Here is a 24,373-nt window from a genome sequence, read left to right on the forward strand (position 1 = left end):
TGTCATTGTAAAATTGAAAATGTGATGTATTATAAAGGAAAATGCATAATTTTTAAAAAGGGTCACTGCTTGGGGATAAAAGGAAGGGTGTTCCTCACACAAGCTGCTTTGAACTCCTCAAGGAATTCTGAGTTGGCAACCCAACAATCAAGTAGCCAAAACATAAATAAAAGCTATTCTGCTCCCAGACTTTTGACCGAGAGATAGCAGAGAAGAAGCTGGTGTGAAACAGGCACCGGATGCTGGGTAGGGTGAGGGCACTTCCCCGCTTTTGCTGCCATTCGGCTCTAGAGAGAGCGGGCTCCAGCCCCCATCCTGCCCACGTGGGTCACTGCCTTTAGGGATCTGTTTTCCCGAGAAAACTGACTGGAACGAAAGATTCACTGGCTGCCTTTGCAACCACCGGTGTGGACGCCTGAAGACCAGGAGGCAGGAGAAGGGAGTAAATCCGTTCCTTTCGGAGCAAAGGGATCTTGTCGTGCCGTTTTTCCTTTGGAGCACTAGGCAGCCCCAGGACAGGTCGACTGTTCCCAAATGCCACCTGCAGGCTTGGTGACGGCTCCCTGAAATAAAGGGATTCCCAGAAAGGCCATGAAAAGTAAGAGGAAAACTGGGGCAGTTTGTCCATGCCTCTTTACACCTTGGATTCTAGCACTCAAGTTTAACAACCACGGAATATCCCTGTGGGGGGGAAAAATGTCTCTGGTGCGGAGAAGTGTGTGAAAATCTGCAGCTAGCCTCCCCCTCTTTTTTTGAAGGCAGTTTCCATTGAAGTGGGCACAGACACGTCCTTCTGCTGGTCTCCAAGAAGAAACTTCCTTTGCAGTGGCCGCCAGACTGGACCCACAGCAGCCCAACTGGGGACATGAAAGCACCGTGCTGCAGTCTTCCTCCAACCCTCTAGTCACCAGGCAAGAGAAGGGATCATCTTCGGCTGCACAAGGGCTCATTGGCCTGCACATCGTTGAAGGCCCGCTGTGGAGAGAGGAGAAGCATAGAATCTTAGGGCTGGAAGGGACCTTGGAGGCCTTAGCCTAACCTCTGCCCCAGATAGACAACCATCAAGCACAAGGGCATTCTAGGCCAGGGATCTCCAGCCTTGGCATCTTTAAGACTTGTGGACTTCAATTCCCAGCTTTGCTGGCCAATGCTAGGTGTTGAAGTCTGCCAGGCTTAAAGTTGCCAAGGTTGGAAACTCCTAGTCTGGAGGAGATGAGGAGAAGGAGCTGATGCTCAAGCAGACCAGAATGGCTTCATACCAGGTCAAGTCTCGTTGCTTGCTTGACTGGGTCAGCCAGCCCAGTTGTTCTTTCTCATGCAACATGCTCCCCTCCCATGGCAATATCCACACACAAGGACACTGCAAACATTAGGAGACTTGGTGACTTTAAGATCAAAGAAGTTTGATGTGTTGCTGGTTTAGATATTTGATGCTCTTAGCCTGCCCAGTCTGGGTTGTTAGGCATCTTCTCTTGGGGGGGGGGAGAGATTTCCCCCCAATCCTCTATACAGGGGTCTCCAAACCTAACCACTTTAAGACTTGCAGACTTAAAGTCTGGCTGGATGAGGAATTCTGGGAGTTGAAGTCTTCAACTTGCTGAGTTCGGAGACCCCTACTCTAGTATAATCTGCTATATCCAGTGTGCAGAGGTGGGTTTCTGCCAATTCACCCCGGATCGGGCAAACCAGTAGTGGCAGTGGTGGGAGGCTCCGCCAACCCACCCAAACACTTCTGCACCTGCACAGAAGCATCACACACACGTGCACCAGTAGTAAAATAAATTGAAACCCACCAATGCAGTGGTGGGATTCAGCTGGTTCTCCCTGGTTCGGGAGAACCGGTAGCTAAACTTTTCTGAGCAGTTCAGCGAACCGGCTGAATTCTTTCCCAGCTACTCCTTGTCTCGCCTCCTCCTGGCCAGGAGGCCTCCATCCCCAATTATGGGTAGGAGGGGAGCAATAGCAGGTGTCTTTCTTCCCTGGATCTGTAATCTTGTCTAGATGGAGCGAACTGCCTAGTCTTTGGCTTCTTTGTTTGTTTAATAGCAAAAAAGGGGGGCCCTTTGGGAGGTCTCCCCCCCAATTGGGAAAGCGAACCGAGTCACATGACCACCAGCCATGCCTACCCTGTCTCTGTCATTATGCCAGAGAACCAGTTGTTAAATTATCTGAATCCCTCACTGACTGTATCCAACTGTCATCAAGTCAACAATGGCTCAAGCTGGGGATGAATGAACCAGGGGAGGCAATCTGCACCATTTTTTTTACTACCGGTTCTGTGGGCATGGCTTGGTGGACATGGTGTGGCTTGGTGACTGTGGCAGGAGAAAGATACTGCAAAATCTCCATTCCCTCCCCGCATCACTAACCTACTTTCCAGCGCTGTTCTCCTATGCAGAGCAACAGATGAAGACCCAGCCGATCAGCTGGGACATTGATCAGCTGGGACTCAGGAGGCAGAGAGTAGATGGGGGCGGGGCCATCCAGAGATGGCATTTGCCGATTCTCTGAACTACTCAACGTTTCCGCTACTGGTTCTCCAGAATCTGCTGGATTTCACCCCTGAAATCCACCCTCAATTCCAGAAGACCTACTCTTATCATTCAATTCCCCCCCCCCCACTCTAGAATTGTTATTCCCTGCAAAAGGGGCATGTGACTTCTCTCTGCTTCTTTCACGAGGAGCGAAAGAATTTTGCAAACAAACTTGAACTGGGGAGTGGCAGAAAGAAGAATGTGTCTAACCTGCAGGGGCAGCTAAATTATCTAGCATCCAAGCCAAGGGGTATCAAATTACAAACACTGAAGGCAAATCTTCCCAAAAGGTAGGAACAACTTTGCGAATTGGGGAGCTCCTTTTGGAAGCTGCTGAGCTACCAATGGTCTCTTTCTTAGGCTATGCGTACTCAACTCCATCAATCCCCTCCTGGTCTAGGACTGCTAGATCAAGTGGCATCAGTGTGGGCATTCCTTTCTCCAGCCTTTTCTCTCAAAGAGTGGCCACGTGATCCACAGAACATTCTTTGCAAGAGGACATGGAGGGTGGGGGGAGGATGCCAGGACAAGCACGTGCAACGTCCTCCCCAAAAGCTCTTCTCAATCTTCCCCTAGTTTTCCCTGCTGGATCCGGGTTTTTTTGGTGGGGGGGCTACGAAACAAGCCCAAATGTGTAACTGCCTCAGCACAAGAGATGGAAAAACGCAACACACATGCCAGCTTCTCCTCTCCCTGGCCGGTGTCTAGGTGACAATTGCCAACCAAGGAGTTTCAAGTGGCGACGGAGTCTTTAAAAAGGCCCCTAGCTCAAATTGGCCAAGTCATATCTCTTGGGTTTGTGCAAAGAAAGAAACGGAGCTGTGTTCTAGGCCAGCAGCCCCCAACCATTTGGACACCAGGGACCGGTTCCATGGAGAGAGGTTTTTCTGTGGACTGGAGGGGGTGTGGTTTCACGTGCTGCCTGCAACCCGTGGATGGGGCTTTGCTTGTTTGCACAGCCCGGTGTCAGTCCATGGACCAACAGTTGAGGCCCCTGTTTTAGGCCACATGGGGATCAGTCTACCCTGTATCCCAGGGGTGTCAAACTCAAGGCCCGTGGGCCACATCCAGCTCATGGGGTGCTTAAATATGGCCTGTGAGGTGGCCCTGGAAACAGCAAAGGACCGGCCCATTGTGCCCCTAGCAGTGAAAACAGAGCTCCTCCTGGGCTCCATTTTCGTTTTCAGAGGGCTAGCAAAACAACCTTTTAAAAAAAAAAGGAGAAATGTTTCCCCTTTTGCACTTGAGCATCTAAGAAGGGACAGGAAAGGAGAAAGGGAAGGAGGAAAGGTGAAAAAAGTGAAGGAAAGAAAGCAAGGAAGGAAAAAGAAGGAAAGAGGGGAAGGAGGAAGAAAGGAGAATGAAGAGGGAAGGGAAAAAACAGAACAGAACAGAAGAGGAAGGAAGGAAGGAAGGAGAAAGGAGAATGAAAGGGAAGAGAAGAGAAGAGGAAGGAAGAAAAGAAGGAAGGAAAGAAGAAAGGAGAATGAAGAGGGAAGGAGGAAGAAGAAAGGAGAATGAAGAGGGGAGAGGGAAGGAAATAAGAACAGAACAGAACAGGAAGGAAGAAGAAGAAAGGAGAATGAAGAGGGAAGAGGGAGGAAAAAGAACAGAACAGAAGGAAGGGGGAAGGAAGAAAGGAAGGAGAATGAAAAGGGAGGAGAAGAGAAGAGGAAGGAAGGAAGGAAGGAGAAAGGGGAATGAAAAGGGAAGAGAAGAGAAGAGGAAGGAAGGAAGGAGAAGAGAAGAGAATGAAAGAAAGAAGGAAAAAGAAGGGAAGGGGAAGGAAGAAGAAAGGAGAATGAAGAGGGGAGAGGGAAGGAAAAAAAACAGAACAGAACAGAACAGAAGGAAGAGGAGAAGAAGAAAGGAGAATGAAGAGGGAAGAGGGAAGGAAAAAGAACAGAACAGGAAGGAAGGGGGAAAGGAAGAAAGGAAGGAGAATGAAAAGGGAGGAGAAGAGAGAGGAAGGAAGGAAGGAGAAAGGGGGAATGAAAAGGGAAGAGAAGAGAAGAGGAAGGAAGGAAGGAGAAGAGAAGAGAAGAGAATGAAGAAGGAAGGAAAAAGAAGAGAAGGGGAAGGAAGAAGAAAGGAGAATGAAGAGGGAAGGAAAAGAAGGAAAGAGGGAAAGGAAGAAGAAGGCGTATGAAGAGGGAAGAGGGAAGGAAAAAGAACAGAACAGAACAGGATGGAAGGAAGGAAGAAAGGAAGGAGAATGAAAGGGAAGGAAAAAGAAGAAAAGGAAGGAAGGAGATTATGAGAGTGAGGGAGGGTCTGAGGAAAGTCCTGCCTTAGCACTTGGTCACTACAGGTGCCCCCAATGTGAAGGACATTGAGCTGACCACACCTCCACACACCCCCACACACTGCGGCCATGCCCCTCCCCCCAGGTCAAACCCAACCCTGATGCAGCCCACAATGAAATCGAGTCCTTATCCCCCAAGAGCAATACAAACAATACAACAAAACCCACCTGGTTGACCAAAGCCCCAACTACAGTGAAACCGAAGAAGAATAGAAGCCCCATACTCACCTCAAATTGCTCATGAACTCAGCAAAAATGCCAAAAAAATCCTCAGAGGTTGTGACTTTGGAGTCTTCTCCAAGAAGGACAAGACTTTCCTGAATTCTTCCATGGCTTTGTGCTGGAGATCGTCCAGGGACTGGATGGTGGGATCTGCACTCTCCAGGAAGGCCTGCAGTGGGTGGCTAAGGAGGGACAACACCTGCTTGCTTTTCCAATCAAGATGAAAAACTGACCTTCTCACATTCTCAATGATCCAAGCAAGAGAAAGAGAGCCAGATTGGTACAGTGGTTATAAGGCACCTGGCTAGAAATTGGGAGATTGGGAGCTCCTCAGGCATGAATCCAACTGGGTGATTTTGGGCTGGTCACTCTTTTACAGCCCTCAAAAATGTCATCAAAAAAGTACAACAAAGAATGTTCTTCTGCGCCTTCTCAGGAAGCTCAAACTGCCCAAAGAGCTGCTGATTCAGTTCTACAGAGGAATGATTGAGTCTGTCATCTGCACCTCCATAATGGTCTGGTTTGGCTCTGCAACCCCACAAAACAGAGACAGACTTCAGAGGATAATCAGAACTGCAGATAAACAATGGCTAACATCTGCCTTCCACTGAGGACTTGTTTACTGCACAAGTCAAAAAGAGACCCGTGAAATATCTACAGACCCCTCGCATCCTTGACACAAATTGTTTCAACTTCTACCCTCAAAATGAGATGCTATAGAGCACTGCACCCCAGGACAACTAGACACAAGGACAGTTTTTCCCTGAACACCATCACTCTGCTAAACAAATAATTCCCTTACCACTGTCAAACTATTAACTAAGGCTGCATTACTATTACTACAGGGCGGGGCATAACCTTTTCCTAGGGGGTCACAGCAAGATCGACAGCAGTTTACAACTTCCGCGACACCTCATTTTAAAGCCCATAAAAAACTGAATTGAATGAGCTATTAAATGTTAAATTGCTTTAAGAATGGCTGGAAAATTCGATTCGGAAGAACAAAGGATCATTGACAGAATAAATGCATTGCCTTTCGAGAGGCTCGCGATGCTGGAGCGACGTTTATCAATCGAAAATGGATTGCAAACAAATTGAAACGTCATCCGGATTGGGTTACTGATAATTGGAACAAAACAGCCCAAGAATGTTTCACAAAATTTGGAGAAGGGCGTCCTCTGCAACTGTCCCAAGAAAGCAAAGCCATCATTGCAACTGGCAGTCGCAAACAACGAAAAGGAACCGAAAAGTGGCCCAAGAAATCCTTCAAATTCGTGGAAAACGAGTTGATCAAAGGACAATCGGCCGATATCGAGAACGAGAAGGTTTGAAGCCATTCCACGTCATTTGCAAACCATGAAAACTCAAACACATGTTCAAGATCGGCTTTGGTTGTGCAATTGGTTGTCTGAATGGACCGAGGAAGATTTTCTTCATTTGGCGCCATCTGACGAATTCTTCGTTTATGCCATTCGAAAACCGAATTTCCAGAACGATCGAATTTGGGCTAAAGACGTCGACGACATCGCCAACATGAACGATATCGACAAATCGTTCGCAATCCGACTTGCATCGGGATTTTCGTCATTTTCACAGCCAAGAAACTGCATTGGGTTTTGAAGGATAAAGGGGAATCCTGGGATGGCAGTTATTTCCGTGAGAAAATTTTATTGGAGAATGTCATTCCATTTCTCAGTGATCCAGACAATGTCTTGGTGGTTGGTGAGGCTGTCTTTCTTCATGACAAAGCTCCTTGCATGCGTGCAAATGCGACTCAGCAATTGTTAAGGAAAACAATGTCGAATTTTGGGGCAATGACGTCTGGCCGGGAAATTCGCCAGATCTCAATCCGGCAGAGAACATTGGGGCCATAATTAAGGATGAAGTGGAAGCTCTGATGATTCAGGAGCAAGGTCAAAATCGATATTCGGTTGAAACTTTGAGAATGAATTTGGAAACTGTGTTGAAAAATCTGGAAAATCGAACGGAACTGTTTGAAGATTTGTTGTGTTCTTATCCACCTCGTTTGAATGCTGTTCGAGGGCTAATGGTGGTCATACTGACTATTAAATCGTGTCAATAAACTCAGTTTTTGATGGGCTTTCGAATGGTGTATGAATTATTTGTGTTGTTATTACAAGTGTTGCTGTGACCCCCTAGGAAAAGGTTATGCCCCGCCCTGTATAAGTCTTCTCATTGTTCCTATGACTATCATTATGTGTTGTACCTTATGATTCTTGATGCATGTATCTTTTCTTTTATGTACACTGGGAGCATCTGCACTAAAGACAAATTCCTTGTGTGTCCAATCACACTTGGCCAATAAAAAATTCTATTCTATTCTATTCTATTTTATGAAGGAGGCAATGGCAAACCACTTCCGAAAACCACCTTGCCAAGGAAACTCTAGAGATAAATCCAGACAGTTCAAACTGTCTTGAAGACACACAACCCAAAGTTAAGTGAATCACCCAGCTCCGAAGCCGTACATTTTTAGAAGGACTTCTGATACCAACACTGACATTGCGTATGTGTTCATGGCCACTCTTTTAGCAGCTCCAAGCCTCAATTTGTCTAGGCTGGGGGCAGCACTTGGGGTGAAAGGGGAGCAAGCAAATGCGCCAGTCTCTCCTAAGCGAGGATAGGAGGGGGAAAGAGAAGAGATTCTGACAATAGTCACTATCCTCCAGCTTCCAATTCGTGACATTTCTCACTAAACACACCACCATAATTTGGTTACAAAATCACTGAATTGGGAAACATCCACCTACATCCCTCTCCTCCAATGAAGGATAGATATGTTCAACGCCAGTTTGTGTTTTACAAGTCATTTAGTGGTGAGGGAAGTCACCCCTGCTACAAGAATGAAATCTTTTGAGAAATATCTAAAAAAGGCAAAATATTATATTTCCCCTAAAAGAGAAATAAAAAATCTTAAGGGAGACAGAAACTCAGCAGCTTCAGCTCCCTTCCCCCAGCAGATAGTTGATGCCAGCCTATCTACAAAACAAAAGACCTTCAGCTCCAGGATGTTGGGATTATCCTTCAGGGCAAAGCCGTTCAGCCGCAATAGGAATTGCCAACAACTCCTTCATTGCACCAGCAAACTTCAACCAAGATTGACTCAGATAACCTACAAAATTAGCTATGACCCCGACAGCAATAAATAGAATACATGCTCTTGCCACAGGAACAGGAAGCTCAAGTTCAAAGCCCAGAGAGGTTATAAATAACCCTCACCCTCCACTCCATGTGGTTAGCTGCACTAGCACCATGTGCTAGATCCGGGATGGCGAACCTATGGCACATGTGCCACAGGTGGCACGCGGAGCCATTTGTCAGGGCATGTGAGGCGTTGCCCTGTCAGTTGACTTCGGCCTTATTTTGAGGCCATTTTCCACTCTCCGCAGGCTCCAGAGGCTTTATAGAAGTCTGGGGAGGGTGAAACAGTCTCCCCCCCCTGGAGGCCCTCCAGAGGCTTAGGAGCTTCCCTGAAGCCTCTGTATGCAAAAGTGGCAGGGGAGCAGAAGGACTCTAGGAGATTAACGTGTCTGTTTCCAGACATAAAACTTGCTGGAAAAACAACAGTTTTATAATAGAAATGAGAAGGGTTTATACCTCAGGATCCTCCCGCCACCATCTCCCCATTTCAGTCCCCTAAATCTGGGGGCCATCCATTCCAGTGACATCCCCAATCAACTTCCTCTGGTCTTCCAGAAGATTCAAAGATGATCTAAACCTCCCAGATATTCCCTTCCCTCCACTCCATCTCTTACGCTAACTGGTTTTTTTACCTTTTTCGGTGGGTGGGTGGGTGGGGCCTGGCTTGATTTGTGGAACCAATCCAGAAAGCCTCCCCTCTTCAACAAAAGGATACATCCATCACAGACACAAATCTGTCCTCAGGTGATGAAGGCACCATATTCTGGCAGGCGATTTCAATCTCGTGGACAGTGCGATGAATGTCATTGAGGTCAGCTGTTAATGTTCTCCTGATTCACTAAGGAGAGAAAATGGTCCAAAATGTCAACAGCTTCATCCACATCACCTTCTTCGTGAAGCAAGGAAAGGTCTCCCTGCATGGACACCCATCTTCCATCATGAAAAAAGGAACAGACCCGAAGGCTGCTTTCTTCTCAAGCAGCTGCCAGCTTCCTTTCCTAGGACAGCTGGTCCTTGACATTCAGGGTAGTTATAAAACAAACAGACATTGGGATCTCCAGAACTTTTTAAAATATATTGCTCACTTAGCTTTCCGTTAGCCACTGCTAACATCGTTAGAGTGTAACAAACCAATTAAAGAGATAGCTGCCTTTATACAGTATTAATCAATTAGGCAGTTGCAGGTGTGATAGGCCCACCCACCTGTCTCCCACCTGTAATTAGCTTTGTTGCCTGTGAGACAGAAGAAGAGGGAGGAGGTGTGGGAGGAAGCCAGAGAGAATGCTGTTAAAGCAACATCAGAGAGCTCAGCATTATTTCCTGGGGAGGAACAGCCCAAGCTGTGCTCGATAGGGGAGGAAGCAATAGGAGCATCGATTAACATGCCTGATGTAAAAACAACAAAGCTAATTACAGGTGGGAGGCGGGTGGATTGGCCTATCACACACGCAATGGCCGAATTGATTAATAGTGTATAAAGCAGTATCTCTTTAATGGCTTTTGCATTCTGACGATGTTAGCAGTGGCTAATGAAAGCTAGTGAGCAATATATTTTATATATATGGTCTTGTTGTATTCGGGTCTTTTGCCGTGTAAGATTGAGATTGTCTTGGCAACGTTTCAGTGAGGTCTCACTCGCCATCTTCAGGCTGGGTTTTGGGCTTAAAAAACCTCGCTGAAATGTTGCCAAGACAATCTCAATCTTACACGGCAAAAGACCCGAATACAACAAGACCAGCCTACCTACTAGTATAGATCTATTTCAAGCTATTAGCTCTCATCAGCTAGCCATACCCTAACTGGGAATCAAATATATATATATTACAACTTTGATGGTGATCACTTAACAAATAGCAATAGCACTTAGACTTATACACCACTTCACAGTGCTTTTATAGCCCTCCCTAAGCGGTTTACAGAGTCAGCCTCTTGCCCCCAACAATCTGGGTCCTCATTTTACCAACCTCAAGAGGATGGAAGGCTGAGTCAACCTTGAGCCTGGTGAGACTCAAACTGACAAATTGCAATTTGCAATCCTGCAGTACTGCACTCTAAGCACTGTGCCACCGTGGCTCAGTGTGGCAAGAAAAGTTTTAAAATGGGGCAAAACTCACTTAACAACATACATTTTGGGTTCCATTGTGGTCATAAATCAAGAACTACCTGTATCCACTTTGCCCTTGGCAGAGACTCCTAGCGTCTCCCTGCCCACCAGGAGCTGATGGTGAATGCCCATCCCTGAGTAGGGACAGGCAGAGTCACATACTGGAAGGGACAGCAAATGATTTACTACTGTCAGGAATGTTTCTTAATTTTGGCCCACGTTAAGACCTGTGGACTTCAACTCTCAGAATTCCCAGAAGGCAGCCTGGGGAATTACAACAGCTTGTATGGTTCCTGATGCCATGGTTGAGAAATATTGCGCTGAAGGAATGGCAGCAGGTCTAAGATGAGATGTGGGTGAAGGACTCACAGCAGGGTGAGTCTCTCTGGTGAGTCCCAGTTTCTCATTATGGAAAGGCCTTATCTTGCTTATGCAAATTGGATGGTGTAATGGTTCCCCTATGACACTGTTTCGCAACCTTGGCCACGTTAAGACATGTGGACTTCAACTCCCAGAATTCCCCAGCCACTTATGAGTTGAAGTCTAGGTATCTTAAAGTGGCCAAGGTTGAGAAAACAGTGACCCTATTGCATAGTCCAGGGACGGCAAACCTTTTCGGCACTGAGTGTCAAAAAGGGGGTGCGCTTTGTTGCACATATGCACACTCTTTGGGGCCGCAACCCAGAAAAGAAAGCTGCCCAGTGGGCATGCGCGCACCCGGGAAATGAACTTCCGGTTTCTGATGCACACATGTGCACCTGCCAGGTAGTCCTCTGGTTACTGGGACGCATGCACTTGCAATGATCAGCTGGCTGGCTTTCATGCGCATGCCGGAAACAGGAAGACCAACTCTTCTGGTTTCCAGCACTTCTGCATGCATGAAAGCAAGCTGATCATCAGACGCCAGAAACCCAGAAGAGGAACGGGCGACGCCAAGCGTGCCAGGCAACATGGCTCTGCGTGCTATGTCGGGCACAGGTGCCATAATTTTGCCATCCCAGACATAGTCTGTCTATGCAATGGGTAACATTCCCAAACCTTTTATTTTTTTGTGAAACTACGAATGGATTGTTGGTTTTTAATTTCTCACAAGACGCTCTGGGCAGCCCCTGTCTATCCTGTGAAAACAGCTTCTATGATTAAGCCTGTGAAGCTTCTTTGATTCAGGCGATTTCGATTAGCTGATTTTTCATCCTTTTCCTCCATCTGGGTTAGAAGGCTGAAAATGAACTAGACCACATGTGACCTGCTGAGTCATCCTTCCAGAGATATTTCTAAATTGCCTTCAACAGTGATGGGGCTTCTAATGTCCTGCCTTGAGTGGAAAAGTTGGGACACACTCAGAGATGGAATCGCCTTGAAATTAATCCCGTGGTAAACTGTAGAGTACGGGTCAAACCACAGCACAGGATATGTTTTATGACATTCTGTATTAGGCCATAAAGTGTTTACAATAACGTTTATGTCATAAATATTGGATGAGGTTTGTCAAATTCCAATTCCACAGGGGTCATGAATCCCAAATTTTGGATGCATTCTGCAAAGTTAGCCCATTTGATTCAGCCTTCCAACCTTCCAAGGTCAATAAAATGAGGACCCAGGTTTTGGGGGGAATATGCTGGGTGGAGAAGGAAGACCCTAAGAGTTAAAATTGCCAAGGTAGAGGCCTCTTGGACAACGACAAACTAGTCAAGGGGAAGAACCAAAGAAGGGGAAAATTGTAACCTTTGGACAGGAATATTCAGATCTAGTATTTCTTTCGCTGCAACACTTAACCTTAGAAAAAGAACCTATCCGTTCAACCAAAGGGAGTCAATGGTCTTTCTTTCCTAAGACCTAACCAGGGGCAGGCCTAACACCAGACCAGTGTCTCTCAAAGAAGCTACGTTTGCCAGGGAATTCTGGAAGTCCACAAGGTTGGAGACTCCTGCTGAAAAGCACAATGGGGCAGTAAATAAAGTCTAAGAGCTATTGCTATTGTTATTCAGAGATGGATCTGCCTTGAAGCAAGCCAATCTTGAAGTACATACCACAGTCAAAAATCAGCACCAGAAAAAAATTATAACATTTTGTACTTTTCATAAACTGTGTTTAGGATAATTTTGTCATAAAAGTTGCATAAAATTGCCAAATCCCAATTCCAGAAGGGCTATGGGTCTCAGATTTGAATGCATTCTGCAAGTCAGTCTATTTGAAGTACCTTGGTTGGTTCAAAAGTCACAGCCCTACAATGCATCATTCACCCAGGGTTATGGGAATGTAAATGGGCAGACCTGGGAGACCCACAGATTCTTTCCATCCTGTTTCCCTATAAACCAGGGGGGGGGGAAGCCCCATCCTTTGTGGTTTACCTTTGGCAGCATGTGGCACTGTTGGCAAATCCCTGGCAAAGCCCAGGAGCTCTGGGAAATGTTGGCTAAGCGATTTGGCAAGAATATGCAGAAACGTGGATTTCCATCGACTGTTTCGTTGTGTTCAGCTAGAATAAAGCCAAAAGAGGAAAAAAACAACACTGATCAGTGACAGGGTAATTCCAGTCCACACTGTGCATGTAGCTGGATGGTCCGAAATGTGATCCATCATTGTGAAAAGTCTCCTTCCTTCTAAGTTCCAGGGTTTTAAAGTTGGCTGGATCCAGGGGCCAAACAGCAGTTTGGCAGACAGAAGAGACTGCCACTCTGCAGTTTTTGGCAAAGTGATAGTTAGGGACAATTTTTAAATAGCAAAAATTTATCCCTAGTCTTAGGCCCAACAATGCATTGCTTCGATCCTGGGGAGGACGGATTTCTCCATCAAGCTGACTGAGAAGGCTAACAGGGATCCAAGCCCCAATGGCCCCCTCCTCCCGCCACAATGGCTACTACAGGAAGCAGCAAACTGGGTGCTTTTCAAAACAGGCCGGAGCTCATTTTCAGAAAGGGTCACATCTCCAGGATTACCCTTTGAGTGCAAATCTCCCTATAGGTCAGGGATGGCAAATCTTTTGTCCCCTCGGGTGCCAAAAGCATGCACGCGCCCACACTAATAATTTAATACTTCCCTGCACCGTGCTCCCTGAGCAGGCACATGTGATCCCCCACTCATGTGCACAGTTTTTTGGAGCCTGGGAAGGCGAAACACCCCCCACCTGAGGCCCTCCAGAAGCCAGAAACGGCCTGTTTTCTGACTTCCGGCGGGCCCGTTTTTCACCTTCCCGAAGCTCCTGAGGCTTTCCCGGAGCCTGGGGAGGGCGAAAATGGCCTCCCCCACCCCCCAGAGGCCCTCCGGAGGCCAGTAATGCCCTTCCAGAGCCTGTGTGTGAGCCTGTACTTAACCTGGCATCACATGGAGACTCCTGGAAGGAAGGACAGCGTGGGTGGGCCAGCTGAAAATCAGCTGGCCAGTGTATGTATGCTCACTGGAGCCAAGCTAGGGCAATGGTTCGCATGCCAGCTGATATGGCTCCGCATGCCACCGCTGGCATGCCTGCCATAGGTTCGCCATCACAGGTAGTTTTGCCACTAATTGCCCCAAAGAGGAAGAATGTTTTGAGGCCGAAACATGGAAGATTAATGCCTTCCTTGCTTACTGACAAATCCCCTTTCCCCAGGCTGAAAAAAAACAAGGTTTTCTTCAAGCTTGCTAAGAACATGCGTTCAGCTTCCACAAATCATTTTGAAAACCCTTAGAGGAAAATTGTCTGCAATGTAAATCACCAGGCAGTAATTCAAGCAATTTGGAAACGATGAGGAAAAAGGTGCTTTGGACCTGTTCACAGCCCAGCGCCTGCCTGGATTGTTCCTTAAAGGTCGCCTGATTGTGTTTAGGCTGAAGGTGGCTGAAAAAGAGAACGTGGGGCCTTTAAGAGCTGCTGTCATATCTGCGGTATTCGAAGCTGCAAGATTAATTCAAGGCAGTCGGTGTTAGTCGGAGGGCAGAGATCGACCCTAGGCTCCTAACATATGGGGTGCTGCAGGGTTCGGTCCTGTCCCCCCTACTTTTTAATATCTACATGAAACCGCTGGGCGAGATCATTCGACGGCACGGGATAAAATACCACCAGTATGCGGACGATACACAGTTGTATCTGTCCGCCCCGTGCCAACTCAATGAAGCGTATGGACGTGATGAGCCAGGGCCTTGAGGCTGTTAAAGACTGGATGGGGGTTAACAAGCTTGTACTCAATCCAGATAAGACCGAGTGGCTGTTGTGCTTCCCTCCCACTAATTGGCCCAAGTGTTCCATCTCTCAGGCTGGGGGGTCAAATATTACGCCCCTCAGATAGGGTCCGCAACTTGGGAGTCCTCCTGGACCCAAAGCTGACTTTTGACCACCATTTGTCAGCTGTGACCAGGGGGGCATTTGCCCAGGTTCGCCTGGTGCACCAGTTGCGTCCCTACCTGAACCGGGAGGCTCTCACAACAGTCACTCGTGCCCTTGTGACCTCTAGCTGGAGTACTGCAATGTGCTCTACATGGGCTGCCCTTGAAGAGTATTCGGCGACTTCAGCTGGTCCGATATGCCGCCGCGTGAGCGATCGTGGGTGCACCTTGTTTCACCCACGTAACACCTATCCTCCGTGAGCTTGCACTGGCTGCCTGTTGATCTCCGGGTGCGCTTCAAGGTGCTAGTTGTCACCTACAAAGCCCTTCATGGTATTGGATCTGGGTACTTGAGAGACCGCCAATTACCTCCACTAGGCCAATAAGATCCCATAGATTAGGCCTCCTCCGAATTCCATCAGCCGGTCAATGTTGACTGGCAACTACCCGGAGGAGAGCCTTCTCGGTGGCTGCTCCGACCCTATGGAACGAACTCCCCGTGGAGATTCGTACCCTCACCACCCTTCAGACCTTCCGCGTAGCCCTTAAAACTGCTGTCCCGACAGGCCTGGGGCTAAAGACTTCAACCCCACCCGAATAGTACGACTGTTGTGTTTTTTAACGATGTATTGTCTTTATGTGTTTAACTTGTTTTGTACTTCCCTCCCCCTGAATTGTGAGCCGCCCTGAGTCCCCCAGGGAAAAGGGCGGCATACAAATAAAGTTAAAATAAATTTAAAAAATAAGTCGAGGGAGCAGCCATGACTCCCTGATCAAAGGAAGCATCTCGATGTTGTTTCACAGGCCACCCTCTGCTGGACTCACCTCTGAATCTGACGGGATGATTGAATTTGTGGTCGTTTCCCAGGTTGGTTAGCAAGAACTCCAGATACCATTTTAAGCTCTACAACATGGGTGTCAAACTCAAGGCCCGCGGACTGGATCCGGCCCATGGGGTGCTTAGATCTGGCCCACAGGACCAGCATGAAATAACAAGATTGGCCTGCAGTGCCTCTGCCAGCAAAAAAGGGGTGAGGAGGGCCTCACACACCCCCTGAGCCCCGTTTTCAGCCTGGACATCCTCCTGCAGCACTCTGCTGGCCAAAACAAGGCATACGGGGGCCTCGTGTGGCCCCTCACTCCCCATTTTTGGCCTGGACGGCCTCCTGCAGCACTCTGCAAGCCAAAACGGGATGTGGGGGCCACATAAGGGGTCCCCTATGCCAATGGTGGGTTCCTACCATTTCGGACCAGTTTGGCGAAACTGATATTGGTTTGGCAGCCTGGGTTGCTGGAACTGGCAGCAACCCAGGCCTGCACGCCCCTGAACCGGTTCTCTGGGCAGCGCCATAGGTGCTACTATCTTGTTTTTTGCTTCAGCGCATGTGCAGAGCAATTTTATTGCACTGCGCATGCACACACAGTGCACATCAGGCGTGAAGCACGCTGTGCATGCCACGTGCCCATGAGTGAACCAGCAGTAGTGACTACTGGAACCAACCCACCCCTGCCCCATGCCCCATTTTGGCTGTCAGAGGCACCACAGGCCAGTCCTTTGTTATTTCCAAGCTGGCCCTGCGGACCAGATCTAAGGACCCTGTGGGCCGGATGTGGCCCATGGGCCTTACGTTGGCACCCCTGCAATAGACCAATAAGGAGCCCTGTGCATCTGGATCTTGCAAGACATCTGTGTCTGCTCTAGGCCTCGGAAGAATATAAACATTAATTAAAGTGGAGAGAGAAATTTACCTGTTAAATCAGCAGCAGAAAAGATTGTCTGGATGACAACAGCGACCATGAGAGACCTGAAGAAGAAGGTCTCGCTCCTCACCTGGATCAGAGGATGGAGTTGCTAAAGGCTCAATGATGTCAGGCCCGCAGCCATCTTTTCTTTTGGATCTTTGGCCTGCCACACTTTCAATTATTCTACTATGCATTTTCTATTATGGGAAAATGGGGTGTGTGTGTGTGTACGGAGTTAGATGATATGTAGCCATAAACAAAATTCTTTCTAGAAAGCCAAGATCATCCTTTGTCTCTGCACCTCTGCACCTGACCGGAACTGGATGGGTGGAACTGCCAGCATGGCAGTGGGAGATTGGGCCATGTGATGGACTGTGGGTGTGGGGGCAAGATCTAGAACTTTCAACTGGGTGGGGAAACCGGGAGGCTTTCAGATCGGGTTTTCCCAGATGTGCCAACATGGCTCTCTCATAAATTGAATTTTGAGCAATACTTTGCCTTTGGACTCTGATTTAATTTTGGATGCTATTTGGAACCCTGACCAATGAGACAAAATCAAAGTTTCCCCTCTTAACCCAAGCAGAGCATTCATCTAGCCTGGTTTGGAGGCCACTACCTCTGTGAGGAAGTTGATTTTAAAGCTGGTTGTTTTGTTGGCTTGGGGTTGCCCATGGTTTAGGTAGTGCCCATGGCCAGCACAAACTGCAAAGAGATCTCCGGTGAATCACAGATCAGAGAAACCACCCATCACCTTTCATTCCCATTTCTACCCCGTCTGTTGGTGCAGAATTAACAGGATTCCATCCTGGTTCACACGACAGGCAGAGATGTGGCAGGTAGAGACTTGCCATACACATTGCACACACAGGATTTATGCCCGTCACGGAGCTCTGCCTACCCAAAGCCCAGCCGAAGAGGCAATGTCTAGGCGGAGTTTTACACACTAGAAACGAAGCAGCTAGACACCCTCAGATGATTCTACTAGCCAGCTGTCCCAGAAAAATCGGAACTGAAAAGACACTCGGTGTGGGCATCTAATTTATCCTCTGCCTCCTGTTGCTCATCTTCCCCTTTTGCCTGAAGGGGCTGCATATGTGCAAAGAACAGAGAGAAATACTGTGAATTTTCACAAAATTCAGTCAATCGTGGACTTACACAATCAAACTGTCAGAGTTTGCACAAAACACCAAGCCACAAACTCACCATACAAGTTTGCACAACGTGCTGAAGTACAGGTGGCTAATATGAGGCTAAGCACATCTGCACATCCCAGGTTGTGTCCCAAAGGTGCTTTTTCAGGAGGCAACTGGACTTTTCTGTTTTTTCTTTTGAAGATGTTTCCCTTCTTATCCAAGAAGCTTCTTCAGCGCTGACTGGATGGTGGGGAATGGAAGGATTTATATTCCTTCCAGACAGCTGGTCATTTGCATCCTTTTAGAGAGTCGTTGAAGCTTTTGGAGATTCATCTGTGTCCTCGGGGTCACCTGAGGAGGTGCTCCTGGTTCCTGTAGTCTGCACTTTTTCCATGACGTGGATGACTGAGAATCTCTACATTAAGCTATGCAATTTGGGATGAACTCCCTTGGAATGGTGTGGGAGTAGGAACGGATTTCCAGAGGAAAAACTGCAGACTACAAGAACTATTTGCACCACTCAGGTGACCCTGAGGACAGATTAAACCTCCAAATTAAACCTGACTCTCTAAAAGGATGCAAATGGCCAGCTGTCTGCAAGGAGTATAATCCTTCCATTCTCCACCATCCAGTCAGAACTGAGAAGCTTCTTGGATAAGAAGCGAAACATCTCTAAGAAAAAACAAGGAAGTCCAGTTGCCTCCTGAAAAAAGCACCTTTGGGACAACCATGAACCTGGATGATGGAGAATCTCTACAGAATCCCAGGTTGTGTTTTGTGAGGATAAACCGCACGGCATTACCCCCCTCAGCCACAACTGTAGAAGGAGACAGGGATAGTAAAGACCATTAATAGATAAAAGAGAAAGTACAGGTAGTCTAGTCCTCGACTTACAACCATTCATTTAGCAAACTGTTCGAAATTACAACAGTGCTGAAAAAGTGTCTTAAGATGGGCCCTTACACTTAAGACTGTCATACAATCCCTGCAGTCATGTGAATTAAGATTTGGGCCCTTGGCAATTGGCATGTATGTTCAACATTTGCAGCATCCCCAGGATCATGTGACAGCCAGCTTCCAACAAGCACAGACAATGGGGAAGCTGGATTCACTTAACAACCTAAAAACAATGGCCAAAAAAGTTTATAAAATCAGATGCAACTCACACAGAGTGCATCGCTAAGAGAAAGCTGGAATAGTTTCCCCAGATTTCTGCAGCTCTCACCCCTGCAGTGACACACTGCCATCTTCACTGGGGGTGCACTGAGTAAAGGTTCCCCTCGCATATATGTGCTGCTCATTCCCAACTCTAGGGGGGTGTGCTCATCTCCGTTTCAAAGCCGAAGAGCTAGCACTGTCTGATGACGTTTCCGTGGTCATGACTAAACACTGAAGGCACACGGAACGCTGTTCCCTTCCCACCAAAGGTGTTCCTATTTTTCTACTTGCATTTTGTACATGCTTTTGAACTGCTAGGTTGGCAGAAGGCTGGGACAAGTTACGGGAGCTCACTCGGTTATGCTGCGCTAGGGATTCGAACTGCCAAACTGCCGACTTTTCTGATTGGCAAGCTCAGCGGTCTTAGCCCCTGAGCCACCTTTATGATGCACTGAGTGGCACTTAGGGAAGCAAGTTGGTTTTCCCAGGGTGGGGAGAAGGGCCCCAAACCTTCCCCTCCCACTCTGTCCTGTGCCACTTGGGAGTGAAGCAGAGAGCACAATGCCTGGCCACCGTTTCTCTCAGTCTCCTTCTTGGATGGAGGCTGGCAGTGTAGGAGCCCCAGCCCTGGCATGGCCCAGAGCCCAGACCGTTCCTCTCCTCTCCCCACTCCCACCACTTCTGGTGTGGGCAGAGTCCTCGATTGCTTTGTCCCACAGGGAGAAGAGAGGTCGGACGTGCAGGCAGCCCTTCTTAGTTTTGCAAGGCAGCAGACTTTGGGGTTGTGAGGCAAAAACACTCTCAGGATGCTGTTGTGTGAACTCAGGCAGTCACTCCAGTGAAGCGCTCTCAGAAGATGCTTGGAAGGCCCGGGGGATCATTCATACGAGGAAGGTTCTGGGAGGAGAAAGCAGGGCACAAGGTCCCTTTACATCCAGAGGGCCACCAGGGTAGGTTCCCCCCTTCTCACTTCCACAGCAAGCTTCCAAAGGACACCGTTGCTCTCTGGGAATCCTCAAATGCGGGCCCAGCTTCAGAAGGCACCAGATCAGGAGCCCCTGTGCTGAGCCCACCACTAGAGAGCCCGCTCGCCTTCCATGCCATGCACATGAACGGAGTCAGGGGAGCTCCGTGTCTGCTGGACTGATGAGGACAGAGGGCTTCAGGGCTGGCCAAGCAGCACATCTCCCTTCTCCCCCTGAGTTAATGGATACCAGCAGTGGAGGGAGCTGTTAACCAGGTGTCCTTTATGGCATTTGAGTGGGTGCAAGGTGCCATTTGGAGCCGCTGCTTGTTTTGCTCCTTGGGGTCCAACTTCTGGTTGCTGGTTAATGCATGTTCCGAAGCTCCAGGCTGGCTTCTCTTCAAAGAAAGACGGCTTCCTTTGGGGGGTTGCAGTCAACCGTTCTTCATATGTTTAGACTCCCGGGCCTTGATCATCTTTAGTTGCTCTTCTCTGCACTTCTTCCAAAATCTCAGCATCTTTTTGTAATGTGGTGATCAAACTGGATGCAGTCATTCCATGTGTGGCCTTACTTTATAAAGGGGTACTAACACTTTAATTCTCTGCCTCTGTTTATACAGCCAGGAATTGTACAAAGGAAGGCAATAGCTCAGGAAGGAAGAAGCAGAAGTCCCTCTCTGATTTTGGCTCCAAATGGCCTTTGCAAGCCGTTGGTCCTCTGGGGCTGTGTGGTTTATCTTGTATATTAGAGGGAGCTGGCACAGCTCAGTCCACACAAATCAGGGCAGCAGCACAGCCAATCTACCCTTCCTAAGAAGCATCTCTGGATGCTGCAGGGATTGCCCAACACACAGGACCAAAACCCGTAACCAGAGTGAGTGTGTGCAGGGAGAAACCAGGATCATAGGACCCCTCCGCTTACTCAGAATTCTAGCTTCTCATGTTCCCCTCCTTGTGGAGAAGGTCCAAGCTGTCCACTAAGCAATCCTTCAGTATCCCCTCCTCTGCCATGGGGGCTGTTCAAAGCACATCTGCAGGAAGAAACAGGGCTGAGCTACAGGGTGCTTGGCCACCAACTGGCATCTTCCCAACCAGATTGATCCCTGCTGGGGATGGTAGGAGTTGAAACCAAGAGATTAGAGGGGCCCCTAGTGATGAAAACTCTGTTAAGAATGACCCTCTCTTCACTTCATTTTAAAAACATCAGGAGTTTTAGATATCAAAAGAGGTGAAAAGAACACTGAGAAAACAAGAGACAGACAGACAGATAGACAGACAGACAGAGACAGAGAGACACACAGAGGCACACAGAGAGATACACACAGACACACAGAGAGAGACACACACACAGAGATAGACAGAGACACAGAGAGAGACAGAGACACAGAGAGAAAGATAGAGAGAAAGACAGAAAGAGAGAGACAGACAGACAGAAAAAGAAAGAGACAGAGAGGCAGATACGCAGACAGAGACAGAGACAGCCAGATAACCTGAAAGTCTGGGAATTGCCAAATGGTGACCGAGTAGAAGGAAATGATGGACCTCTGGTGGCCACTAAGAGCAACAGAAACTTTAATTGACCGACCTCCAAGATTTTGGCCAGTTTCTTGCTGTTCTTCAGTTCCAGGGAAGCATTGCAGATGCACTCATAGCTGGCCGTAATCTCCTCCACCTTCTCCTGCAGGGTTGTCTTGAAGTGAAGGCTGCACAGGCGGGTTTTATATTCAGGCACCAAAAGCATCTGGAAGAGAAGGAAAAGAAGGTCTATGGAGATTCTCCGTCATCCAGGTCCTGGTTGTCCCAAAGGTGCTTTTTCAGGAGGCAACTGGACTTTCTGGGTTTTTTTCCTCGAAGACATTTCGCTTCTCATCCAAGAAGCTTCTTCAGCTCTGACTGGAGGGCAGGAAATAGAAGGATTTATACTCCTTGCAGACAGCTGGTAATCTGCATCTTTTAGAGGGTTATTGAAGGGCCTGGAGGTTTGTCAGTGTCCTCAGAGTCACCTGAGTGGTGCCCCTATATAAATCCTTCCATTGCTCCAAAATGGGGCAAAACTCCCTTAACAAATGTCTCACTTAGCAACTGAAATTCTGAGCTCAATTTGTGGTCATATGTTGAGGGCTACTAATAAACAAGCAGGCAAGCACAGAGTAACAGAGCTTTTCAGACAGCACAGAATCCTCGTGCAGAGACACCCTGAGTAGACATGGGGTGGGGGGTGGGGAGAGGGGGCAAAAATGAAATCCACTGTTTGTAGCCTAAATAAAATTATTTCCCCTGGGAATCAAGGACGTTGGTGCAGGTGTTCGAAAGGTGGTGCCTGAGGTCACCTAGCAACTGGACTGTATGCTGATCGGACTGTGTGACAGGAGACTCTAGGGAGGAAATGACAAAGTTTTAGTCTTAATTGGGTGTAAAGCGGGCAGGAGCTTAAAGCCAGTTTTCCACCAAGTCTGTGCCAATTTGATATGTCCCAATAAACTATCCTTTGAGGAAATTGCCTGCCTCGGAGTCCTCATTTACCTGGAACTCTGACATGCGCATCTTGAACAACACAGCCTTGGCCACATTTCCCGGAGCTCCACATTTGTCTTATCATTGGGTCAGTGAGTTGGGTTACTTCAACACCAATCACCTCAAAGAGGTTTTCCATGGACAATGCACCAGTCCTCAGACTTTTCGGGGGCTGCTAAAGACTCATGTCACCCCAACCACCACCCCCCCAACAAACTTTTCCGACCCCTCACTCAGACTCACCTGCAGGACAAACTGGTCCGGCTCGCTCAGCTTGCTGGGGTCTCCCTGGTAGCTGCGGAAGTGCTGCACCTCCTCGGCGTCAGGCGCAAAGAGCAGCAGCTGCTTGATGTGGGAGGCTTCCAGGCGGTCGCTCTCCATGCTCAGGAGGATCCGGCGCAGCTCGATGTGGGAGAGCTTGAGGTGCGCAATCAAGATGGCTGGCCGGAGGAAGAGGAGGCATCAGCCATGACACCAGGTGGATTTTGCTGAAGCAGGTTTTGTTTCTCAGCCAGGACCACAAGGATGCTTCTTCCCCCACACAAACACCCAGCAGGGCAGCACAAGGTCTCTATTGTCGTCCCATCCCCCCCCGTGACATTCAAGCGAAGGCGATGACACTTTCTGCCACAGACCTGTTTATTCTTTAAGTTTATCATCAAAGGAACGACTGGAGGGCCATTGGTCCAGAATGACATGAGGATTCCTGCACTGGGCAGGAGGTCGGTTTAGAAGACCTCCAAGGTCCCTTCCAACCTCTGACCTGATATCTTACCTTTCCTTCAGAAGTTTGGGATGGTGTGGGTAATTGCAGGATGCTTTTAGAAAGATCAGGATGGGGGGCCGCAATAGGGCAATCCAAGCACCCTGGGTTTTTTTTTAAAAATGCACAGCACATCTCCGTTAATCTGTTGGAGCACACCTGTGGATACCCCCAGCGTTGGGCAAAGGCTCCGTCTACCTGTCCATTGCCCCAAGGTCTTCCTTCCGCATCCTCCTGGCCCGTTGGCTGTACTCACCTGTGGTTGTAGGCCTTTTTGTGGGACAGAATCTCAACCAGATGCTTTTTTTAAGGGGCTCCGGCAAGGGCTCGGCTCTGAAGAGAAACTGAACGATTTAATGTGAGATCAGGAGAGGGTTCCAGAGGCCCCGGGAAGGAGAAAAAAATGAAGCTGTGGGCTGACATGAATGCGTTGGGCATCTTGGAAGTTCCTGACGGGCACCCACAGCATCCCAGGGCAAGATGGAATGTCCTAGTCAAAGGCATGAGATACTCAGAACATCTCAAGCCCAGCACACCAATTCCACATTGCTTCTTGGGAGGGGAACTCGTCATCTTCACTTCTCACAACCTAAATATCAGGCCTTGCAGCCATATTCTTCTGGATCTTTGGCCTGCCACACTTTTATTGTTCTACTATGCATTTTCTATTGTGGGGAAAATGGGAGGAGTAGATGCTTATGTAGCCATAACAAAATGATTTCTAGAAAGCCAAGGTCATCCTTTGTCTTTGCACCTCTGCACCTGACCAGACACTGGATGGGCGGAAACTGCCAGCATGGCAGTGGGAGATTGGACCATGGGATGGACTTGTGGGTGTGTGTGGGGGCAAGATGTTGAACTTTCAACTGGGTGGGGCAAACCGGGAAATTTTCATATTCGGGTTTTCCCAGATGTGCCAACACGGCTCTCCTAATAAATTGGAACTTTGAGCAATACTTTGCCTTGGACTCTGATTTACTTTTGGATGCTATTTGGAACCCTGACACTAAACCTCTTCACTTCCTTCCCCAACTGGCCCTCCCAGCCTGTCACTTTTGCCTTCTGTCCAACATCCCTCTGGCATGACCAAGCCCAGTCCAAGGCTCTGAAGAGGAATTGCTTCTCCCTGTGGAGAAGCTCAGCCTCAGGTATAATCATCTGCCTCCAAGCTTAGAGGCAGTCTACCTTTGAAAACCAGTTCTGGAGAGCAATGGTGAGGATGAGCAATTGTGGTCTTTCTGAGCTTGCAAGAACTATAAGGGGGAGCCAAGCACTGATGGCTGAGGGGTATACTTAAAATGGTGAGCCATGAACTTCCCAACAGCCATAAGGAAGTCCTTTTCGGCTTCAGGTTTCCTCTTCATATAGGAATGATTATAGCCAAATACACCATATTTTTCAGAGTGTAAGACATACCAAGATTTTGAAGAGGTAAATTTAAAAAAAAGTTTCTGCGCTCTGCACGCCTC

At 48.1% G+C, this 24,373-nt stretch overlaps 1 protein-coding gene across 1 annotated transcript in view; it reads right to left on the reverse strand.

Annotated features, from left to right (window-relative positions):
* Nucleotides 1-337: 337 nt before the first annotated feature.
* GRID2IP (Grid2 interacting protein) overlaps nucleotides 338-24,373 on the reverse strand; it is a 135,686-nt gene continuing 111,650 nt past the window's right edge. Inside the window, 14 exon segments of the mRNA XM_032231039.1 lie at nucleotides 338-563; nucleotides 5,068-5,140; nucleotides 5,143-5,230; nucleotides 8,939-9,053; nucleotides 9,438-9,456; nucleotides 10,387-10,488; nucleotides 12,679-12,788; nucleotides 16,258-16,267; nucleotides 16,379-16,460; nucleotides 16,989-17,074; nucleotides 21,209-21,368; nucleotides 22,385-22,581; nucleotides 23,144-23,212; nucleotides 23,215-23,237. Coding sequence (XP_032086930.1) covers nucleotides 338-563; nucleotides 5,068-5,140; nucleotides 5,143-5,230; nucleotides 8,939-9,053; nucleotides 9,438-9,456; nucleotides 10,387-10,488; nucleotides 12,679-12,788; nucleotides 16,258-16,267; nucleotides 16,379-16,460; nucleotides 16,989-17,074; nucleotides 21,209-21,368; nucleotides 22,385-22,581; nucleotides 23,144-23,212; nucleotides 23,215-23,237 — 1,360 coding nt within the window.

Source organism: Thamnophis elegans, chromosome 14, assembly GCF_009769535.1.
Source record: "Thamnophis elegans isolate rThaEle1 chromosome 14, rThaEle1.pri, whole genome shotgun sequence".
Taxonomy (NCBI): domain Eukaryota; kingdom Metazoa; phylum Chordata; class Lepidosauria; order Squamata; family Colubridae; genus Thamnophis; species Thamnophis elegans.